Source organism: Rhinoraja longicauda, chromosome 8 (genome assembly GCF_053455715.1).
Source record: "Rhinoraja longicauda isolate Sanriku21f chromosome 8, sRhiLon1.1, whole genome shotgun sequence".
In the NCBI taxonomy this organism is placed as follows: Eukaryota; Metazoa; Chordata; class Chondrichthyes; order Rajiformes; family Arhynchobatidae; genus Rhinoraja; species Rhinoraja longicauda.
Genome location: NC_135960.1, coordinates 43,073,093 through 43,092,045, shown reverse-complemented (window position 1 = coordinate 43,092,045; position 18,953 = coordinate 43,073,093). Strand labels below are relative to the sequence as shown.

Sequence of the window (18,953 nt, the reverse complement as noted above, 5' to 3'; positions counted from 1 at the left end):
CGGCACAAATATTGTGGAGAAAGGGGCCCATTCCGGTGCTGTGCTGTTCGATGTTCTATGTGGAAGTGAAGGAATAAAAATAGGAAACAGGAATGAATACAAAATGAGACACATAATTACAGGAAATTATGAGATTTGATGGTAAAGAACAGAAATTGACAATCAGATGAAGAAGGGGAGGGAATCAGTGATGGAATAACAGAGAGCAAAACTGTTGTGACTTGACCATCATGGGGGATCCGAACTAAAGTAGGCCTCATGGAAATAGGTGTGAGGTAACATTTTGACACAACTATGATTATCAGTGTAAAATAAAATGATGTGTTCATTGGCAAAAGATCAGTCAGCAGAGAACACAGAGTTAACATAGAAACAATGTGCTGGATTGACTGAGCAGGTCAGGCAGCATCTCTGGAAAACATGGATAGGTGACGTTTTGGGTCGGGACCCTTCTTCAGACTGATTGAAATAGGAGAGAGAAACCTGGAAAAGAGGTGGGGGCAGGACAAAGCCGCGCAAGTGATAGGTGGATACAGGTGTGGAGGGTTATTGATTGCTAAATGGACAGACTAAGGGTAAAGATGAAAAGAAGACAAAAGGATGTCAAAGGGGGACTGTAGGAAACAAAAAGGAGACAAGGAGCTGTTGTAGAGTCATAGAGTGACACAGTGTGGAAACAGGCCTTTCGGCCCAACTCTCCCACACTGCCAACAATGTCCCAGCTACACTAGTCCCACTTGCCTGTGCTTGGTCCATATCCCACAATGAGAAATAAGTTGTCCCTGGTGCTCACCCCCTCCCCCCCCCCCCCTTGTCACTCCCCGTCCCTACCACCCACATCCCTCCCTCTGGCTTTACATTTCACTCCTCTTTCAAAGCTCATTTCTCCCCATCAATGCCCATTTATCTACTTGTCTTCTTTAGTCCCCTTTTGTGTTCTGCGCACGATTCCTGCATCTTCAGTTCCTTGTGCCTACAGAGCTAACATAACTAGGCAAATAGGCAGGAGAGATTGAGTATGTTATTTTATGTATCATGCATGGAATTCAGGAACACTGTGTCTGAATAGCTGGTGGAAAGCATGTGAAAAGGAAAAAAATTATGGAATTAAAAGTAAGTATAAAATTAAGTATGTTTCTAAAAGTATCTCTGTTTGACAATTACTCTTCTATTGTTGGTTTTGGAGGGTGAAATTTCTCTGAGTGATACTAATTAGAGATGGCTCCTCCAAAACACTGACACAATGAGAAATAAGTATGATTCTAAGAGTATATGCATTTAACACCAAATCTTTTATTGTAGGTTTTTATAACGAATGGCTGGATGTGTGATGTGGTCATTGTTGTAGCTGTAACAGACCCTCAGGCACATTCTCGAGCCCATGGGATAAGCCTGTTTCTTGTGGATAATGGTGTGAAGGGATTCATCAAAGGACAGAAGCTGGAGAAAATTGGTTTGAAAGCACAGGTTAGTCTGTCTTTATTTAAACTTTTGAACATTTTTAAAATGGCAGTTTTCTTTAACTTTATTCGACTTCAATATGGTTTCAGCTTTATTAAACAAGAACTCTAGAAGGTACATTGGGAGCAGATGTTATTGGGTAACTTTATATCTGATTGGGAGTCTTTTAAAGGCCAGTTGATAAAAGTTCCAGATCGGCATATTCCAGTAAGAAGGAGGGATAAGGATGGCAAAGTAATGAAACCTTAGATGACCAAAGAGGTGGTAAATTTTGTCAAAACGAAAAAGGAAGTGCACGCAAGTTTTAAGAAGATGAAATCAGACAGTGCCTTTGAGGAATATAAACAAGGAGGAAATAACTCAGCGGGCGATGAGAAGGGGCAAAAGGTCCCACAAAATGGTTTTGGCGAGTTGGATAAAAGAAAATCCCAGCTTTTTGTATCTACATTAAAATAGGAAGGTAACCAGGGAGGAGGTAGGACTGATCAAGGAGAGAATTTGTGCTTGGAGACTGGGGATATAGGTGAGGTACTGAATGAGTGCTTTGCATTTATATTCACCACGGAGAAAGACAAGAGGAATGGTGAGGCCAGTGTGGAGAATACTAATATGCAAGTTTATGATGGAGGAGGAGGAGATGTTGGGGCTCTTGAAGAGTATTAAGGTGGATAATCCCCAGGGCCTGATAGGGACTATTCCATGTTATTGAGAGGAGATTGTAGGAGCCTTAGCAAAGATTTTTTGTGTCTTTTCTAGCCACAGGTAAGGTCCCAAAGGACTGGAGAGTATCTAATGTTGTTCCTTTGTTTAAGAAGGGACTGAGAGAATACAGATAATTATAGGTCAGATAACTTTATGAAATCTATTGGAGACGATTGTTCGTGAAATGATTTATTCCCAGTTGGAAGAGAATGTGTTATTTAGGGACAGTCAGCATGGCTTTGTACCAGTAGGCCACGTTTTACAAACATCATCGATTTTTTTTGAGGTGAAGGTGATTGACGAGGGTAGGGCATTGGATGTGTGGATATTAGTAAGGCATTTGATAAAGTCTCCCATGGTAGGCTGATCCAGAAGATTAAGATCCACAGGATTAACGGTGATTTGGTCATATGGATTCAGAACTGGCTTACTCGTAGAGGATAGAGGGTTGTAGAGGAAGGACAATATTCAGGCTGGAGGTCTGTTGTGACCAGTGGAGTTCCACAGAGATCTGTTTTGGGACCCAAGTTGTTTCATATATATAAATTAGGACGTAAACGTAGATGGGTTGGTTAGTAAGTTTTTAGATGACACCAAGATTACTGGGGATGTGGACAGTGTGGAATGCTGTCAAAGTATACAGCGGGATCAGTTACAGAAATGGGTGGAGAAATTGCATATGTAGTTTAATCTGCTAGTGTGGGATGTTGCACTTTGGTAGGTTGAATGTAAGGGAAAAATATACAATTATAGCAACAACCATAACAGCATTGATCTTAGTGTACAAGCCCATAGCTCCCTGAAAGTGGCAACACAAGCAGAGAGAATGCTAAAGAAGGCATTTGGTATGCTTGCCTTGGTTGGTCGGGGCGTTGGGTATAAGAGTCAAGAAGTAATTATACAGTTTTAGGACTTTGTTTAGGCTGCGTTTGGAATATTGCATGTCATTCTGGTCACCTCAATACAGGAAGCGCAACGCGTATGAGCATTTTGCGTGCATACTTTTTTTTGCTGAAAAGTTGCATTATGTGCTATATTATGAATTTTTATGTAAAATTCTGAATTTTGGACATCAAAATTATGAATTTGTAAAATCAAATGTTGGGAGGTCTGCTTTTTGTCTATCATTCTGGAACGCCATATCCTTGAACATTCAGCTCCCAGCTTTGGTTACCTTGTAGCCATGATTTTGTGATACCAAGTAATCATGCCCGCTTATTTCCTTCGTTGATGAATCTGAAGACGCATAGTCTCGGGACAAAGGGCCACCCATTTGTGACTCAGATGCAGAAGAATTTCATCTCAAGGATCGTTAATTCTTTGGAATTGCCTGTTCACCTGAACTGTGATTGCAGTTAATTTGTATATTGAAGCGTCTGATTTTTGAATGTCCATTTATCCAGATTTCACTGAAACCTGATTTCAGTGTAATTCAGGTCTTTGATGCCGAGGATCAGATTTATGTCTCCTGCTTGCATTGTCTCCAGAAACTGGAATGTTTCCTTGATGTCAACTTCTAAAGTAGTAAAATTGAAGACCAGTTGGCATACTGTAATCTCTGAGCAAGATACTTTCTAAATTTAATTTTATTGATTTAAAATAATTCAGCTTTCATTAGTTTTACAGAAAATATTTGATTATAGTTAGGTAATAAAATAACTAATTGTTAAATGTTTCTTCTTAAATATTTTCCCCATTGGAGTTTCATCAGATATTTTTGTCTCTTTGTGAATGTTGAATATTGTCCAACAGCACTGACCTTTATTGATATTCACTGAGGTATAGAAAAGGTAAAGAAGCTGCAAGTTGTGCTGCTTTGATTGTCATGAAGTTGTCCTTGTTCTTTTTAAATTAGGACACAGTTGAGCTCTTCTTTGAGGATGTCCGCTTGCCAGCAAATGCTTTACTAGGGAAAGCTAATAAAGGATTCTACTACTTAATGAATGATCTTCCACAGGTAACATCTAACTACATATGTTATTGCTGGTCTCGTGATTTGACAATTTATCTCCTTTTAGTATTCCAATGTACATATTGGCAGGTTTTGCTTATTGTCACATTTATGTGTTGGAACATAAAATTCAATCATTGAAAGGCCCATAATATAGACCACTAGCCTAGAGTAATGCAGCTGCCTTATCACTTGCTCATTGTGATCCACTGGTTCAGCACAAAACAATGCAATTAGGGAAAGATCAGGAAGGAATCAGCAGGAAGAGCCATGGCGATCTATTGGTGACAAGTAGGTGACTTGGAAAATGTGACCTACAAAGTGCTTCCAGTATTTTTAATTACAATTTTCAGAATCTGTGTTATTTTGTGATTGAACATTGCACTTCATGTATACTTGAGTAGTGCACTGGGTTATGCCTTTGCCCACCAGCATTAGGAGCGGAGCTGACTTTGTGATGTTAAATTGGTATGGGAATAGTGATCTGTACTGAGAACTCCTGAGTTTCTTCTGCTGTTTCTTCCTATTACATTGCACGTAATGGCTAGAGACTTTTCCAGCTAGAAATAATGAGCTTTAGTTCCAGAACCACATTGATGTGTATGGGTGGTCTACTGGGTATTGCTGCATCACACTATTACTGATCTTGATTGTCCATGTTAAATACAAAATTAGAATTTTGCCAGGTTCATTGGATTGGGGTTGGGGAAGGAATAATCAGCCAAAGTACCATTTTGGTTTAGTCATTCGCTCCTTGAACACAGGTAGAAAAAGGGATCAGGCTTGTCAAAATTCCCTTCCCATATCTGTTTAAGACCTGCTAGATGCATTACCACTTTGGGGTAAATGCCACTTCACCAGGAGATGGCACTTTCAGGAGAGGGAAGTAGAGTTGTAGTAAACAGGCCCTGCAGCCCAACTCATCCATGCCCTATCCCTAACCTAGTCCCATTTACCTGTGTGTGGCCATATCCCTCTAAACCCTTCCTATCCATGTACCTGTCTAAATGTCTATTAAATGTTGTTATTGTATGTGCCTCAATTTCTTTTGGCAGCTCATTCCATATACCCACCACCCTCTGTGAAAATGTTGCCCGTTAGGCTCATATTAAATCTTTCCTCTCAATCTGTACACTTAGGTCCTTCACTTCTTGATTCACTTACCCTGGGAAAATGACCCTGTACATTTGCCCTATCTATTTCCCTCATGATGTTATATGCCTTTATAAGATCACTCTTCAGCAGGATGGTGCAGTGGTAGAGTTGTTGCCTTACAGGGCCAGAGAACCGGGTTCGATCCTGACCTCGGATGCTGTCTGTATGGAGTTTGCATGTTCCACTTACCCAAGCGGTATACGAGGTGCTGTTTTTCACGTTTTGAGTGGCCTCACTCTGGCAATGGAAGAGGCCAAGGACAGATGGTCTTGTTAAAATGGGAAGGATGGTTACCAACTGGGAGCTCCAGCTAGCTTTGGTGGACAGAGTGCAAATGTTTGTGAAACAGTCGCTTAGTCTACGCCTGCTCTCGCCGATGTAAAGGTGGCCCCACCACGCCGTCACCCTGCTCCCTTTTCTGTGCATATGCTCCTTTCCAATCCCCTCATCCCATATTTCCTTTTGTCCCGCTTTCTCCACCCCGTCCCGTTCCACCCAGATCTCTCCCTCCTGCTTTACATTTCACTCCTTTGCTTATCTGACATCTTTTAGGCTCGTTTTCACGAGTCTTTGACTATCTCCACCCAGCTGCCAAATGCCCTCACCCCATATCCACCTTGTAGGGAGTGTCCATCAGTCAGGCCTTGGTGTCCGGGGGGGGGCTACATTAAAATACCAAAAATAATCGTGGGAAAGTACAGACAAAATGATGCTGTTTGAAACACATTTGACCCTGTGTGATTAAAGGAAAGATTGCTCATCGCTGACATGGCACTTGCCAGCTGTGAATTCATGTTTGAAGAAACAAGAAAGTATGTGAAACAGAGGAAGGCCTTTGGAAAAACAATTGCTGATTTACAGGTGAGTTTACATTCTTTGGCACTGCAAAAAAATAAAAAATAGAACTGTTAGATCTATTTTCTTCCTGTAGATTAATGGAAAAGCTTGTATGAGCCTACTGTTTTGCTGAATGAATAGGATATAACATACTGATTGCTATCACAACATTGAAATAACTAAAATCTAATGCAGTTATCAATATGAAAAGTAAAGAAAGTAGTAAATAGAACATAGAACAGTTCAGCTGACAATGTTTGTGCCGAACATGATGCCTAGCTGCACTGGTCTCTTCTGCCTGCACATGATTGATATCCCTCTTATTCCCTGCATTTCTTTGTGCCTGCCCAAAAGTTTCTTAAACGCCACTATTGTATCTACCTCCACCACCATCCCAAGCAATGTGTTCCAGGTCCCCACAACCCTCTGTGTAAAACATTTGCCCTGCACATCTCCATTAAACTTTCCCCCTCACATCTCCATTATGCTTTCCCCCTCTCACCTTTTAGCTATGTCCTCTGGTGTTGGACATTTCCACCTTGGGAAAAATAAATATAATAGATCAGCTCTTCAATGTGAAGAGCATGAATAAAATTACTTGCTATCTATATCCACTTTCTTCCCTCTCTCAGAAATTTAAAGAAACTTTCTTCACTGCTCTTTTATTTATGCCTTGATTTTGGTTCTTTCAAATCCTGTTCAGCAAGTGATTGGTTCTCTGGACCAGCCATGTAACTATCATGGCTACCGGATCAGATCAGAGATATCGTAGAAGTCTGAAGAAAAGTTCCAACCCGAAACATCATCAATCAATTCGCTCCACAGATGCTGCCTGACGTGTTGAGTTACTCCAGCACTTTGTGTTTTACTCAAGATTCCAGCATCTGCAGTTCCTGTGTCTCTGGAGCCTGGAATACTTTGCTGGATAAATGAAACATCAACAACCTTCAAGAATCTCAAAACCATCCAGGACAATGGATGGCAACCTGTCTACTACCTAAAACATGCATTCCCCCCACTACTGTGCCGTGGCTGCTGTATGCACCATCTATAAAATGCATTGCGATCACTTGGTCAGGGTACTCTGGCTACCTCCCTTGCAAGAAAGATGAGGGGAGCAGGTGAATGGGAACTACAAGTTCCCCTCCACGGTACTCTCTATCTTGAAATGGAAATATATAGCTGGCCCTTCTAAATCCTTGAACGTCCCCCCCAAAAGCCCAATGGGAATGTCTTCACTTGAAGGACTGAAGCAGTTCAAAGACAAGCCTCATGCTGATCTTTTTTAGGGAAATTAGGGATGAGCAATAAACACTGGCCTTGCCATCAAAGCCTAGATGCCAAAGGTAAATGTACAAAATGCTGGCTAACCTGAGGCAAATAGCACCTGATACTCCAAAGACTTTCAATCAAATACAAGGGCAGGGAATGGAATACCCTCCACTTGACTAGATGAATGCGGCTATAATAACACTTGAGTTTGACACTGTCCAGGACAAAGCAACTGCTTGATTGGCATCCTTACAACCACATAAAACGTTCATTCCCTCCACCACTGGCATACAGTTGACTGCAGCTTGCCTCATCTACAACACCCCAGTAACTTGCTTAGGCACTGCCACCACACTTCCTACGGCAGCCTTTATCACCAAGAAACGCAAGGACTGCTGGTGTATGGGAACACCATCATCCATAGGTCGCTCGTTACTTTGCACATCAACCTTGGATATGTGTCATTGATCCTTCTTCATCCTGACAATCAAAATCTTGGAACTACCTCCCCATCAGAACCATGGGAAACCTCCAGAAGAAGGAATGGGATGGTTCAAGGAGGATGCTCACCGCCTCCTTCCCAAAGGCAGCGAACAATGGGCAATAAATGACTTGCTGGTGACATGCAGGTCCCCAAAAATAAATAATTACAAATAACCTGGCCTTTATTTCCAGGCTATTCCATTGCAGAAGGTAACATCACCAACCTTGTTCTTAAACAACATCCGCATGGTCTTTTCAGCCACAGTTTATGTTAAAGCAAAGGATCTGATAGACGCAAACTTGATCCTCTAACACTAAAAGCTCCAATAGTTCAAGAAAGACTTGAAGTATTATTGTACAATTCCAGCAGTTCAATACATTTGACCTACCAGGGAACAAGCTAATGCAATAAAGCATGACAAAATATTTCTATAATATTGTTTATATATCCTGTTTGAATTTAAATAGTGGGGTTGCTACTTTATGCACTCCTCTGCCTTATTAACTCCAAATTCTCTTGTTCATTGAATTCACTGAAATGTCTGATACTTAGCATGACGTATTGCAATGTGCAATTCCATAAACTGTAAAGCATATAATATTATACACAATGTGCTGGAGTAAATCAGCGGGTCAGGCAGCATCTCTGGGGGAAAAAGAATGGGTGATGTTTCAGGTTGGGACCATTCACAATATTGCTACTGTGATCAGTAGTTGGTGATACTTAGACATATTTTTCATTCATCATAAATTTAAAAATCCATCTCATGAATATTTACTCAACTTTGCTATCTTATGATGATATGGAACATGGTCAGGAAGTTCCTGTTCCTTCACTTGTAGACTGTGCAGCATAAATTGGCGGAAATAAAGACCCAGATTTGTGTGGGCCGAGCATTCGTCGATAGCTGCCTGTGGTTGCATATGGAGCAGCGATTAGATTCTGCTACTACTTCCATGGCCAAATACTGGTATTTATGCTACATTACTTTCTTTTTGTGCTTCGATAGTCTGTTTTAATGTAAAAAGATAATAATATTGTTGAAGTTTACTCTAGTTTGCCTTTTAATGTTCAGGGTATGCTCTTGTCAGTTTTTAGTTTTATTGAATTATCATAGGCATGCATTTTACTGATATTGGCCTGTCACCTGTATTCACGACTCGCCTCCCGCTTTCCTCCATTCTTGCCTTTGCCAAATCGGGTCTTGATTATTCTGACTGTCCTAGAATTAAGCAGTAATGCCCTGAACAACAATTAGGCCTTAAACGCTGAACTGCATGAAATGTGTCGGCCTTGCCACAAAGAATTCTTCTGTAGCCTTTGACAGTCATAGAGTCATACAGGCCCTTAGGCCCAACTTGCAAATGCCGACCAAAATGCCCCATCTACACTCGGCCCACATGCCTGCATTTAGCCCATATCCTTCTAAAACATTTCTATCCATGTACCTGTCCAAATGGCCTTTAAAATATTTGTGATAGTACCTGCCTCAACTACCTCCTCAAGCAGCTCATTCCATATACACACCACCCTTTGTGTGGAAAAAGTTTCCCCTTGGATTTCTATTAAATCTTTCCCCTCTCACCTCAAACCAATGTCCTCCAGCTCTTGATTCCCCTACTCTGGGTAAAAGACTGTGTTCACCCTATATATTCCCCTCATGATCTTTATAAGATCATCCCTCATCCTCCTCCACTCCAAGGAATAAAGTACGAGCCTGCTTAACCTCTCCCAGTTGCTCAGGCCCTCGAGTCCTGGCAACAGCCTTGAAAATCTTCTCTGCACCCTTTCCATCTTAATATCTTCCCTATAGCTGAGTGACCAAAACTGAACACAATACTCCAAATGTGGCCTCATCAATATCTTCAACTACTGCAACATAACATCCCAACTTCTCCACTCAATATTCTGACTGTTGATGGCAAAATCCACCAGGAAGTATGTAAAAAGAAATATGATGGGTGACCAGATTATACTTTGCAATGAGGAGGCTGACGGGTAACTAATATAACTCTTTAGAATTATGATGATGAAGTGGGTACAAGAGAAATGTTTCCAGTTCCTTGGAAAAGCATGACGAGACAATAGTCTGGCAGGACAATAGTCAACAAGAAATCTCATATAAAATTCAACAATGGTGTTTTTCCCAACAATTAAAATTTGGAAATCGCACTGAGTGCTTGAGATGGACAGCATTTTAAGGGGAAGTTAACAAACAGGGACAAAGTAAAGATTGTTACAGTGGAAGATCTAGATTAGAAAGAAGGGAAGAAACTATTTTTGAAGTTTACTGATTCTTGTTATATGGGGAGTTTTGGCCAGATTTGTAACACTTCACTTTATCAAATATAAGTGACAGCAGCAATTCTACTTTTACAATAGAGTGATAATTCCCTTTTGCTACTGCATCATTTAAAAAAAAGTATAATACCGAGCACTCTCAAAAATACTGAAGTGCACTCAAACTACTTAAGGACAATTAAATTTACTTGCAAAGCTTACTACTTTACTTGCTAAGCGGAAGACCCAGAGGCTGATGTCCTTAGCTCCACCTCTGTCTGTACCATTGTCTTCAAGCAATATTAATCATTTTGCTGCACCATTCCCACCAAATTTTCTCTTTTGCCTCTCACTCACTCGTCTCTCGCACACTCACGCTTACTTTCTACAGCTATAGAAAGTATTATTATGGGTTAGAATTGAGACACATATTTGATAGTAAAAACGTTTCTCAGATGTGAAACCACTTAGTGCTTTACGTACAGAATTTAATTTATAGAAGTTATATAAAGTGAGAATTTTGCCTGGGCTACAGTGGTGAGGTTTGTTCCATAAATCCACATAAAATTGTTTGACCTTCATGAATATGCTCAACTCTAATGAACTGCTTTTTTAAATAATACAGTAACTGTTCTTTATTGTGTTCGTAAAAATTTGGTTGTGCTCTGTTGAGATTTTACCTTTAACATTTGCAGCTCAAATTGAGTACGGATGTCACTGTGGTCTGGTTTTGTTATTATTTGTGCCCTGTAACCCTTTGAAACAGCTCATCACATTTCATTGGCCAAATGGTGTGGGGGGGGGGGGGGGGGGTTGGTCTGGCATTAAGAAACTGTTTGCTGGGTTTTCAACAAAGGTTAAGGCAATTCAGCTTATTGTATCTACTGGCTCTTTGCTGGAACAATTGAAGACTAAACGTATAGATCTTCAGTCATTTGAGTCCCCTTGTTTACAAATGTTATCCCATTTTCTCTCAAAGTCGAATTGTTTCAAATAATTCCATTATTTTGTTATAGCCCTCATTGTACAAATGTTTATACAGTTATCTTTCCTTACTTACCTGGTGATGATTCTAAATTGATGATGATGTTGATTTTCAAAGTAGGAGAAATTGAATTTCCTTGGTTGCTGCATAAATTGATGATTTTAGAAATTGATATTAAATTTCCAACTTCTCTCTTCTGCTTCTCTGAAAATAAACCCAGTACTTCAGATCCTGAACATAATTTTAGGCTCTATCTACTGAGTCGACATTGTTTGTTCTTACTGGATTTTCTGACAATTGATGTACCCTAACTTGTGTATACCTTTCTCATCATTTCTTGTACGTGTACTTCTAATGGAGGGAGAAAATGTCTGAATTTTGAGGTCTCTCTGCTCATCCACTTTGTTAAGTGCCTTTCTTTTGCCTGTACTTATATTTATTTTTAAATATATTGTCTTCCACTTTGCACATTAACGTATTAATTTTCAGTCTCTTTTATCTTTCTCTTTTCCTTACTGAATAGAGTCATAGAATAGAGTCATAGAGCCGCAGTGCATAAACAGACTGTTTGGCCCATGGCAACTGCGGTGCCTTTCTATATTAATTCCATTCACCTACATTAGGTCCATATCCATCTGAGTCCATGGGGAATTTTAGAGATACAATGTAGAAACAGGCTCTTCGGCTTACCGTCCATTGGAACCAGCGATCACCCCATACACAAACTATCCTGCACACTAGGTGCAATTTACAATTTTTACCAAAGCCAATTAATCTAAAAACCTGTACGTCTTTGGAGTATGGGAGAAAACCGGAGCACCCGGGGAAAGGTAGGGGTGAATGTACAAAAGGAGGGAAATGAAACTGGGTGACAGGGCAGAGGAAGTGGAACAAAAGTTATGCCTGAAAGAACCTGGCTAATTTAGAAGGAGAGAGCAGGGGTGGTGTTTATCTGAAATGGGAGAATTCAGTCTTCATATCTTTGAGTTTTGGGTTTCCTAAGCAGAATACGAATTGCTGTTCTTCCAGCTTGCTGTTCTTCTAGTTTCCAGTCTGCCATTTAATGAAGAAACCCATTGTAAAATGCAAAGAAAGTGGTGAATGTCCAAATGTAAAATAATTAAATATTACTGGATGTATTTGACAAAGTCTCATTAAAATGTAGAAGCATAACTTGCTGAACTTTTTTTCTAACATATCCACAAAGAAGCGCTCGCTGATACGATAATTGGAGATGAAGTTATTTGGCTAACTGACATATCTGAGGAGGACAAAATATGTGGGACAGTGGTGAATTTGGAGAGATCTTGAAGCATTCGACCATCTCTACTTTGGCGCCATCAATGTATACTGACCCATGTGTACTGCTTGCTTCCTGAGGTCAATCACAACCTCATCTGCCTTTCTGTCTGGCTGACATTGAGGGAGAGGTGAAGAGTAATGGTTAAGTTAAAGTATTCTCTCTGGTTGAATATAATGTTGAAATAATATGTTGAAGATAATGTTTGTTCACTCCCAGGTCAGGTACAGGATGCCAAATACAGAGTTCAGTCCATCCACTCTGCACTGCTGAGCTTCTGAAAATTCCCACTTATTTCAATACAAATAATTATAAATGCTGCATGGGGAGGGGCTGTTTGTGTTATGGGCTTGTGCCTGCTTGAAACATTATTGGCACTGTCCAAACAATTTTATTTAGTTGTGATACATTTATATGTATATGATTACTAATAGGTAATTAAAGAATAAAATGTATGCAAAACTGAATGTGAGGTGATAGTAAATTCCATGTTCATTAGCCACAGTTCCAATTGCAAATGACTGCTTTAAAATATGAGCGGAAACAAAAATTACATCAAGGACATTATAATGTCTGACTCAAAGAAATATCCATTGGAACATTTTTCTGAAATATTTTGAATTCTGCAAGATTAAGTACCATAAGATCGCGTGATCGCATATATATCAGGTTATATATAAAACCTGATAAGATATTTCTGTTGTAACACTTTGATTTTTTAAACATGTACTAGTTGTTAATTAACAAAAATATGCTGCAGAACTTCCTGTTTTGTTGGATAGTTAAAGCAAGTGTAACTGACATGATCCCCGGTTTAATTCTCAGTTTGTGCTGATTTGGCTGATTACAACTGTACAGGGAAGAGGTGGTGTGTGATACCATCAGCTTGGGAACACCCAAGTTAGGGAATCAGTAATCTAGGGAATTGTATGTCTGAGTGTCGAGTATGCATTGCAGCTTGGCAGATTAAACAGCTTGCCAACACCACTGTATGTTCTCGGCTATGAAGTCTAGCCATTTACACAAGAGTACAGGATGGGTTTAGGGCCTGGTAGGAGAAAATGGACAAAATAAAGACATTTGGTGATGCTGCAGAAATTATTTGCTGGTCTTGGTACAATAGTAGTATAACTGTATTTGGATTTGGATTTGCAACTTAAGGGCGGCACAGTGACACAGCGGTAGAGACCCGAGTTTGATCCTGAGTAAGGGTGCCGTCTGTACGGAGTTTGTACTTTCTCCCTGTGACTGCGTGGGTTTTCTCTGGGTGATCCAGTTTCCTCCCACATTCCAAAGACGTGCAATTTTGTAGGTTCATTGGCCCTAATGTCCATGTGTAGGATCGGTGGGCCGAAGGGCCTGTTTCCACACGGTAAACTAAACTAAGAATAATGCATGCATTTTTTTTTTAATAAAGGGTGTCTGATCTCCAGAATATTGTAGCCAACCAGTGTCTCCAACTCCACGGTGGATGTGGATATATGTGGGAATATCCAATTGCTAAGTAAGTCCCCATTTATGCAATGTGATGGCCTTGAAGCCCTCCGTTTTTTCCTCGACTGTAGAATCAGCCAACCTCCATCTACTAACACTCTCCTCCGCCTAGCAGAGCTGCTTCTTACCCTTAACAACTTCTCCTTTGACTCATCCCACTCCCTCCAAACCTGAGGCGTAGCTATGGGCACTCGCATGGGCCCTAGCTATGCCTGCCTCTTTGTCGGGCACGTCGAACAATCCCTGTTCCAGATGTACACTGCCCCATCCCCAAACTCTACCTCTGCTACATTGACGACTGCATTGATTCTACCTATTGTACTCACTGACCATACATTTCACCACTAATTTCCATCCTGCTCTTAAATATACTTGGACCATCTCCGACATCTCCCTACTGTTTCTGGATCTCACCTTCTCCATCACAGGAGACAGACTAGTGACTGACATCTACTACAAACCCACTGACTCACATAGCTATCTGGACTACACTTCTTCCCACCCTGTCTCTTGCAAAAAGTCTATCCCCTACTCCCAATTCCTCCATCTATGCCACATCTGCGCCCAGGATGAGGTGTTTCACACTAGGGCATCAGAGATGTCCTCATTCTTTAGGCAACGGAGCTTCCCCTCTTCCATTATAGATGAGGCTCTCACTAGTGCCTCCTCTATATCCCGCAACTCCGCTCTTGCTCCCCCTCCCCCAATTTGTAACAAGGACAGAATCCCCCTTGTCCTCGCCTTCCACCCCATCAGCCAGCGTATCCAACAAATTATCCTCCAACATTTCCATCACCCCCAACGGGATCCCATTACTGGCCACATCTTCCCATCCCCTCCCTTCTCTGCGTTCCGCAGAGACCGTTCCCTCCGTAACTCCCTGGTCCACTCGTCCCTTCCTACCCAAACCACCCCCTCCCCAGGCACTTTCCCCAGCAACCGCAGGAGATGCAACACCTGACCCTTTACCTTCCCCCTCGATTCCATCCAAGGACCCAAATAGTCTTTCCATGTGAGACAGACGTTCACCTGCACCTCCTCCAACCTCATCTATTGTATCTGCTGTTCCAGATGTCAACTTCTCTACATCGGCGAGACCAAACACAGGCTCGGCGATCGTTTCACTCAACACCTTCGCTCAGTCCGCCTTAAACAATCTGATCTCCCGGTGGCTGAGCACTTCAACTCCCTCCCACCTTTCTGTCATGGGCCTCCTCCAGTGTCATAGTGAGGCCCACTGGAAATTGGAGGAACAGCACCTCATATTTTGCTTGGGCAGCTTACAGCCCAGCGGTATGAACATTGAGTTCTCTAACTTTAGATAGTTCCTCTGTCCCTCTTTTCCTCTCCCCCTTCCCAGTTCTCCCACTGTCTTCCTGTCTTCACCTATATTCTTTCTTTGTCCTGCCCCCCTGTCTGAAGAAGGGTCTTGACCTGAAACATCACCCATTCCTTCTCTCCAAGATGCTGCCTGACCTGCTGAGTTACTCCAGCATTTTGTGATACCCTCATTTATGTAATTATCAGCAGTTGATTTAAAGTGATAAGTTTGTTCAAAAGAAATATTCTGTTGACCTAAAAGGCTGCAGATGCTGGAATCTGGAGCAAAAAAAAACTGTTGGAAGAACTGGCTCTATATAATGTTTAATTATTTCTTGAACATCACCTATCTAGAGATAATGTATAGAATATATATTTTCAGAATGACAGTAAATGTTTATACAATTAGTTATATGTTTCACATGCCATTAAACCTTTGGCTAAACATAGATCATTATTCATTACTTAATCCTGTGCAGGAAAAAAACTGCAGATGCTGGTTTAAATCAAAAGTAGACACTAAATGCTGGAGTAACTCAGCGGGTCAGGCAGCATCTCGGGGGTGACGTTTCGGGTCGAGACCCTTCTTCAGACTGATGTCAGGGGAGGGGGCGGGACAAAGATAGGATGTAGTAGGAGACAGGAAGACTAGTGGGAGAACTGGGAAGGGGGAGGAGAAAGAGAGGGACAGAGGAACTATCTGAAATTAGAGAAGTCAATGTTCATACCGCTGGGGTGTAAACTGCCCAAGCGAAATACGAGATGCTGTTCCTCCAATTTGCGCTGGGCCTCACTATGACAATGGAGGAGGCCCAGGAAGAAAGGTCAGATTGGGAATGGGAGGGGGAGTTGAAGTGCTGAGCCACCAGGAGATCAGGTTGGTTAACGCGGACTGAGCGAAGGTGTTGAGCGAAACGATTGCTGAGCCTGTGCTTGGTCTCGCCGATGTCGAGAAGTTGACAACTGGAACAGCGGTTACAATAGATGAGGTTGGAGAAGGGGCAGGTGAATCTCTGCCTCACCTGGAAAGACTGTTTTGGTCCTTGGATGGAGTCGAGGGGGGAGGTAAAGGGACAGGTCCCCCTCCCAATCTGGGTACGGCAGTACGGTGGTAAAAAGCTTCCCATTTGTGATTACTGTCCAGTTGCAACTTCTGGAAAATATATATGTGTGGATTTAAGTCAGGACGAGTTGGGCTTTGTCTAATGTCTGTGTACCATGGATTTATATACCTTAGCTTTGAGGTGTTGTTTACAAGTCTACAATTACTGAGTCACCCTGCTCTTTAGCATGTGATATTTCCATAATATATTTTAAAATCGTCTTCCTGTCAAGAGGAAGGGAGAGGTCAAGGAAATAAAATTACCCTAGGAATTTTGCATTTTTTACATTTCTCACTTGAGGAACTTAGAAGTGTACAGTTACTTTGCTTTATGATTTTACATGTTAAACCTGATGTCAGCCCTTTTATTTCTAGGTCTTTTGTTGATTCCCGTGTTAGCTCAATTTATGGTGGCACAAATGAAATAATGAAAGAGCTTATTGCTCGAGGAATTTTAAGTGACTGATGGTGCTGTTTTGATCTGAGCTGAATGCTGATTCATGCCAACAGGACCCCCAGATTCTGGGAAAAAAAGAAGAAATCTATATATTACTTTTATTCAATAAAACAAAATCTACATCTACTTCTGATTTATTCAGAGATGAGAACTTTGGATATTGAACCCATTAACGTGTTTATTCCTATTTCACTTTTTTATGCATAAAATAACTGAAGTTTGAATGCAAAATCAGTATTTCCGATTTACTTTTTGTTTATTTGCTCTTTGTGAAACTATTAACAACAGCCAGACTTGTTGATAGTTTCAAGAGCCCACTGTGAGTTGTTTTCATGGTAAATTCCTGCCCACTAACCTGTGTTTTTTTTTTGTTGAGACAACAAACCTAGATAAGATGTTTGTTTTACCATCTGATTGAACTGCTAAGCAGCTAAATGTATTAAAATTAAAATATTCTGGAACTTTTAACAATTTCCCACAGAATTATCTTCAATTTTGTAATTCTTTGAGTTTGTGTGCATTTAATGAGACTAATGGACACTATTCTGATCAAACTGCCACAAAGTTCTCAGAACTGATTGTTGATTGTTTTCTTAAAAACAACGATAAATTGGGTTTAGATAAGCTTTACGTTTGAGTAAAGAAGGACATTTCATGATGCAATCATAATTTTAAATAATCTGTTTGTGTAAATTGTTGGAATTTGAAAATTCTCCACGAACTGTACAGTGATTCTACAACTAGAACTTTCTCCTTATCATGATCTTAAATGACTGTCCTCTTCACCCAAGATTATGCTGCTTGGTTTTAGACACTTGAGCTAAAAGAAACAGCTTTACTGCATCTGCTCTGAAATCCTTCAGGTGTTTTTTAGACCATAAGACATAGGCTGAATGTCCTACTTCTGTTCCTAACGAGTCTGTTCACCATTCGATCATGGCTGATCCGTTTTTCCATCTCAACCCCGTTCTCCTGCCTCTCCCCATAACCCTTGATGCCCTTACTAATCAAGAACCTATCAATCTCCGCTTCAAAGATACCCAATGCCTTGGCCTCTAGTCGCCTGTGGCAATGAATTCCACAGATTCACCACCCTTTGGCCAAAGAAATTCCTGCTCATCTCCATTCTAAAGGTTTATTCTGAAGCTGTTATTGTTATTATACTATATAAAACTATGTTTTATATTGTTGTTAGATTACATTTCATTCTTCTAACTTCCTGAGGATCAACAGATCCTTTTCAATCTCACTTGATATGTCAATATCCTAATTGCTTGAATCAATGCAGTGGACGAGTGCTACTCTGTCACTTGATAAGCACATCCTTCCCATCAGTACCCCGAAGCCCTATACTGATGTACTGACCCCATTATCTTAGCATTTCCTTGCAATTTTGACACACACTTACTTTCCTACCAAGCTTTGCATCTTAAAATTTGGAAATTTGTACACCTGGAACCCTTCATCCATTTCATCAATGAACATCATAAATTGCTGGTGGTGCCAGCCAGTGGTAAAATTATATTTTACATTCGAGCTTTTTTTAACCAGTCCCTAATCATAATACACTCAACCTCATGGGATTCTATTTTGTGTAATAGCCTTCCATTTTCTATCTTATTGACTGCTTTTTGCAAAGGCAGCTACTGAATCCACTGGTTCTTATTGACAAGCTATTCTCACAACCTCAACTTTTAAGGACATTTCCAGCTGTGAAAAAAACAGGTAATCAATTTGAACTGATTTTTAAAGTGTTAACTATTTGCTTTGATTTCAATAAACATTTATTGAAAAAGTTGTGCATTCGTTCCTTAACTATGGTTGGCCAGATTACTAATAGGCATTCAGATTTTGAGACTATGTAGTAATCCTGATATAGATTAAGATTGATTATAAAACTTAGCTGGAGAACAAATCAAAGGAGAATTTTATGGACGATCTTTAATCCATTTTAATTTCCTTGACATTTCTTGATATGTTGAAAATTTAAAACATGGATGGATTAGAAAAGTTGACTGAATTTAATTAGGTAAGTCACTAGGACGGGATGGGATGCATCCTTGAATTTTAAGGGAAATATATATTCTTTGGATAAGCCAGTGGACTTGAAAGTGGTGAATGTTAGTTCTTTGTTCAATAAATGGAGTAAGGAT

At 40.5% G+C, this 18,953-nt stretch overlaps 1 protein-coding gene across 5 annotated transcripts in view; it reads left to right on the top strand.

Annotated features, from left to right (window-relative positions):
* Positions 1 to 18,548, top strand: part of acadl (acyl-CoA dehydrogenase long chain) — a 31,163-nt gene extending 12,615 nt beyond the window's left edge. For 2 of the 5 annotated variants that reach the window (XM_078403767.1, XM_078403766.1), the window contains exons 6-11: positions 1,303 to 1,467; positions 4,019 to 4,120; positions 6,017 to 6,130; positions 8,705 to 8,832; positions 13,845 to 13,931; positions 16,719 to 18,548. In XM_078403767.1, the coding sequence (XP_078259893.1) occupies positions 1,303 to 1,467; positions 4,019 to 4,120; positions 6,017 to 6,130; positions 8,705 to 8,832; positions 13,845 to 13,931; positions 16,719 to 16,809 (687 nt within the window). In that variant the 3' untranslated portion in view covers positions 16,810 to 18,548. The other 3 variants (XR_013547549.1, XM_078403769.1, XM_078403768.1) reach the window with 3 other exon arrangements.
* The last annotated feature ends 405 nt before the right edge of the window (positions 18,549 to 18,953 follow it).